Here is a 4,817-nt window from a genome sequence, read left to right on the forward strand (position 1 = left end):
TATTTTTTTCTTTCTAACCTCTCGATTGATTTTTCTTCACCTCTTTATCAGATCCTGTATCATCGACAATTTTACGATTAAGATAGCGTATTTTTCTGGTCATGGCGAGCTAACAAACTCGGCTCGACCGCGCAAAAACAATGAGATTATCCCCGGTTCCGGTCCCGGTTCCGGGCGGAAGTTTCATTCAATCTCGGCGAGGCATCTCGGCCAGAATTTGTCCAGAGTTGCGTTAATACATCGTGGCCGTGCCGCAAGATGGTAAATTGCGCGAGTATACTCCCCATTCATCTCCATCTATACCTGGGTAACGTAATAATCCGTCCAATATATGGGATGGGGTTACTAATTGACCGGAATCAATTTGTGCCGTACACGTATTTCTGTGTACGTATTAATAATTGCCCTAGGCCACCAAGTTGATTACGATAATGGCCGTGCCCTTCGAGAAAATCACTTCATTCTATAATCCTTGCGTCGTCTTTATTAGGTAGTGGTTTCTTTATATATATATATTTTTTTTTTTATATATTTTGTTTGATGTATTTTTTCGACAAAAGTTTAATTTTAGGTAAAAAGAATAAATATGATTGAACGCGCTGTACGTTTTCTTCCTTCGATATTTTTTACGTAACTACGATAACTGAATATAATGAATTGAATATATTTAATCGGAACGATATATTTAATCGTAACGATATATTGATATATCATTGAAAAGTGAATATATCATTGAGATGTACTGAATGGTTTATTTATAAAGCCAGAAAAGATCAATACGATACTGAAACAACAATGTATTATACGTTTTCAATTTTATACGGGTAAATAAAAACGGGTAAACAATTTATTTAAAAAAAGGGCATGAAAAAATTATTTTTATACATCGTGTATTATGATATTCGAGAAATTTTATGTAAATAAATTTACGCGATAAATATTAATTTTGATTTACATATATATATAATTATATAAATTGAATATTGTACTTTTTGTTTCAACCGAATAAAAAATCCGCGATCTAGTTACCGCGGGAGAAAGCAGAATATACTTAGAAAGAGAGGGAACAGGGAAAAGAGGGTTCTGAATTCTTTTGAAATCGATGTTTCAAATTGTGATTACGTATAAAAAGAAAAGAATATCGTACTCGACTACGTTTTTAGTCGAGTTGAGCCAGTTTTAAAGAGGAAACTTTACTGGGTCGTGGGTCTCTCGAGACTTTCTTCGGCTTATTTGGCAAACTTGAAGTGATCGTGATTAGAATTAATAGGGAATTATGGAGTACAATATTAATCGTCCGGGGAGGATCATGGGAAATTCGCAACAACGCAGGTGGTTGCGTTCGCCCATTGAGATTATCAATTGTAATCGAGACTAGTACGATCGAATAAATCGAAGGGAATACTTGACACTTAGCATCTCCCCGTGTGTAAAGAGAAATGACTCCTATTTGCGATAAATAAAATCTTCGATCTTCAACTCAACTTGATTCGAAAGCTTCGAAATAATTACGAGATTGCAGCTTAATTACAATCACTCAAATCCAATCCGAATTAAGATTAATCCTTGGGGAAGAATTCGATTAAAACGTAAAAAAAAAAAGAAAAAAGAAAAGAGAATCAGGGAGGGGAAAATTTAACGATTAACGCGAAAATTTGCGGTAACGGAATTAACTCGGTCGAATTAATCGAATTTATCGAATGGAATTAAAATTCACGATCGCGCCACTGTCGTCTCCCACTTTTTCCATGCGTTACACGTGTCACTCGAGGGGAGGGGAGGGGGCAAAGCGGTTACATTATATCGAAGTGTTTTTAGCACGGGGGCAAGCGCAGCCCGTGGAATTATTAATCGCACGCGTGTTTCGCGCGCTAATACTTGGGATTTTAACGGAGTTGGGGAGGAGGGAGGGGGCGGACGGTGGCCGGGGAAAAATTAAATTGCCGCTCTTTGCCTCGTCAATTAGCATACGAACGATCCATGGGTGACTTTAATCAAGCTAAATGCAATATTTTCCGCGTCGGTGAATGTCATCCTATGATGACACGCGCGCTAATGGCGGAGATATTAATACCTGAGACAAGCTATTAACAATCGATCTAATCGGCTTTCAATCCGATGCGATATTACAACACTCTAGGCAACATACGTGCAAAATCGAGGGGAATTTATACAAACGTGCGAAGTAATAGTAATAAAAAAAATCGATAAAATATTTTTTTCTCGTTACAGGGACTGATAGCATTCTACGTAACTGATAGTAGTTGTATTTTTTATCGCTTATGATTCTCAGTACAGTGAAAGTTTTATATTTTTATATCTTTTTTTTTTATACTTTTTATATTTTTATTTTATACATTTTTCTAGCCATCGTCATAAAAAAAACGAAACGATAAAAGATAGAATAGATGATAATAAAATTTCCACTGTGAAATATAGTATACTTAGTTACGTAAACTAGTAAGAAAGTATCATGAATTTTTTCTTCTTCTAAAAAAACTGAAAACCCTATATTCATTTCCGCCCTGCTCGCTCGATTTACCCCTCGGATAATTTTCAAATCGTGCCACGAAACACAAAACTTAAGCTGCCTTTCTCTTTGTGTTTCAGTCGAGGATATGATCAAGGAAGTGGACGTGGACGGAGACGGTCGTATCGATTTCTACGGTAAGCCCTATCCCCCCATACAAGTTTCTAATAATCGAAAAATACGAGGAGCCGGGAATTCTCGATATGCTTTTTCTTCTGTTGAGAACGGTGAAGGGGTGGAAAAATTTTGGGTGGAAACACGCGAAAGAATTTGGAGATAAGGGATACCGTTGGAGACAAGATCGACAATCTTGGAATATTGGCTACATAAAGTTAAAGAGGATCGGAGAAGTAGTATCGGACATCGGGTTGAAATTGTAATCGAAACGAAAAAAATCGCTTCGATCTTCCGCCATTTGCATCCTCCGCCCTTCCGAGTATCGTAGATTCGATAGATCGCTCCGTGTTCTCGGGGTAACGTGCATTACCGCCATCTACGATGAACGTTTCGATCACGATTATCCCCTCCCCCTGCTTTTTTCCTCGAAGATGGCTCGGCGCCAAAGATTTTCGTGTAATTTTCCAATCCTTATTTCTCGAAACGACGGACGAGGGACGCTTGATTCGTCGTGGCATTAGGGTTCCAAGAAACTATCTCGTTCTTCCTTGCTCCATCCTTGCAGTTCGATCTAATCTCCGACACTTTCCTCGTACGTTACATACTATTCGTTACATATATCGAGTTTGCCGGGAATATATATTATTTACGAACACCGGCTGTACAAGGAATTTTATTTTATAATTCTATTCTATGAAAAAGTTTTCGAAACCCGTAAGTTTTCGTAATCCTATTCCAACTCTACGGGAGGAATTTGAAGTTATCGTTTTCGAAAGGAGGGAAAAGTAGGGACGAAATGTGAATCGTATCGACAAACCTATCTATTTTTGCGACGTCTTTAAGAACACGCGGTTGCCTATACATACGTACATACATATATATATATTATATTACAAGAAAGGGTCTTCCTGTTTTCAGAATTCGTCCACGCGCTCGGAGAGCCGGGGATCGACGACGACGAGGAGGACGAGGAGGAGGAGGTGCTGTCTCCGGGCTACTAGGATTTTACTTATTCTCGTGTCTGTGTTAGATAGAACGAATTAACGACGAGCCAGCGGACGACGGACATACACGTTCGTCGCATACTTTTTTCCCCCCCTCTGACATTCACTTCGTTGCATGTAATTCGAGCGTCGTGGATCGAAATTCGATCCGATGTTCGATGATACGATTTCTTCGAAAAAAAAAAATATATATATATATATCTTTTGCTCATCTTCGACGTTGTACATCGAATGAAGCAAAAAGAGAAAGAAAAAGAAGAAAGAAGAAGAAGAAGAAAGGAATGGAACGAAGAAAGTAACGGAGGAGAGGCAAGGAAAATTTTAAAATTCGCGCCGGCGCGAAAGATAGTTGCGTTTCGAACCGATAGAGCGAGCCACTCTCTGACGATTAGGTTATCGCGCCAATTCGAAACGCGATGCATCACGGCCTAGTTGTTACGCTCGTTACCTTTGATCAAGGATGTCAGAGGATCTTTTTCGACAAGCATCTATCGTAAGAATTGTAGATACAACGCTTGGTGTGATTTTATGTTACTCGAATCGGAGCACCCCTATTCGATAATTATCTTTTGCCGGCTCATTACGCGATATATCGAAATGTCGATATTAAATTCGTGGCGTCATCAAGGAAATTTGATCGTTTCAATTTCAACGAGATTATTATTATTATTTTTCTTATATTAAAGAAAAATTATATGATATTGATATTGATCTTGATATTTAATTGCAACGTGAGCAATATGAAAGATGTAGCTTATAAGAGGAAAAAAAAAAAGAGAAGAAATCAGCTCACGTTTCGTGTAACATAACGTCCAACAAGCGACGCGTCATCTAATCTTCTTCGTTAACTAACTGCTGCAAAGTATCTAAAAGACCGATGAATTTTCGTGGACGACGATTCAATGCGATGCGAGACGCGAGAGGTCGATCGGGGAAACGGAGACACGACCATTGATAAAAAAACGATCTTCTTTTGGATTAAAAAAAAAAGAAAAAGAAAACGAAGATTACAATGATTGTGCTCCTTTTCCCAAGACGAACGCCCATTTCCTCGCTTAATTACTCGTTCGACGAATCTCTTGGTGTCCAGGTCGCCCGTGTCGATCGATTAGAAAAAGGAAAAGAAAAAAAAAAAAGAAAAAAAAAAAGGAAAAAGAAAAAAAAAA

General features: G+C 38.2%; 1 protein-coding gene across 1 annotated transcript in view; it reads left to right on the forward strand.

Moving 5' to 3' along the window:
• Positions 1–4,817, forward strand: part of LOC102673443 (probable calcium-binding protein CML11) — a 50,460-nt gene extending 45,643 nt beyond the window's left edge. Inside the window, exons 6-7 of the mRNA XM_006609877.2 lie at positions 2,611–2,667; positions 3,566–4,817. Of these exons, the coding sequence (XP_006609940.1) occupies positions 2,611–2,667; positions 3,566–3,648 (140 nt within the window). The 3' untranslated portion in view covers positions 3,649–4,817. The remainder of the gene's footprint in view (positions 1–2,610; positions 2,668–3,565) is intronic.

This window comes from Apis dorsata, unplaced genomic scaffold (genome assembly GCF_000469605.1).
Source record: "Apis dorsata unplaced genomic scaffold, Apis dorsata 1.3 scaffold_61, whole genome shotgun sequence".
Lineage (NCBI taxonomy): Eukaryota > Metazoa > Arthropoda > Insecta > Hymenoptera > Apidae > Apis > Apis dorsata.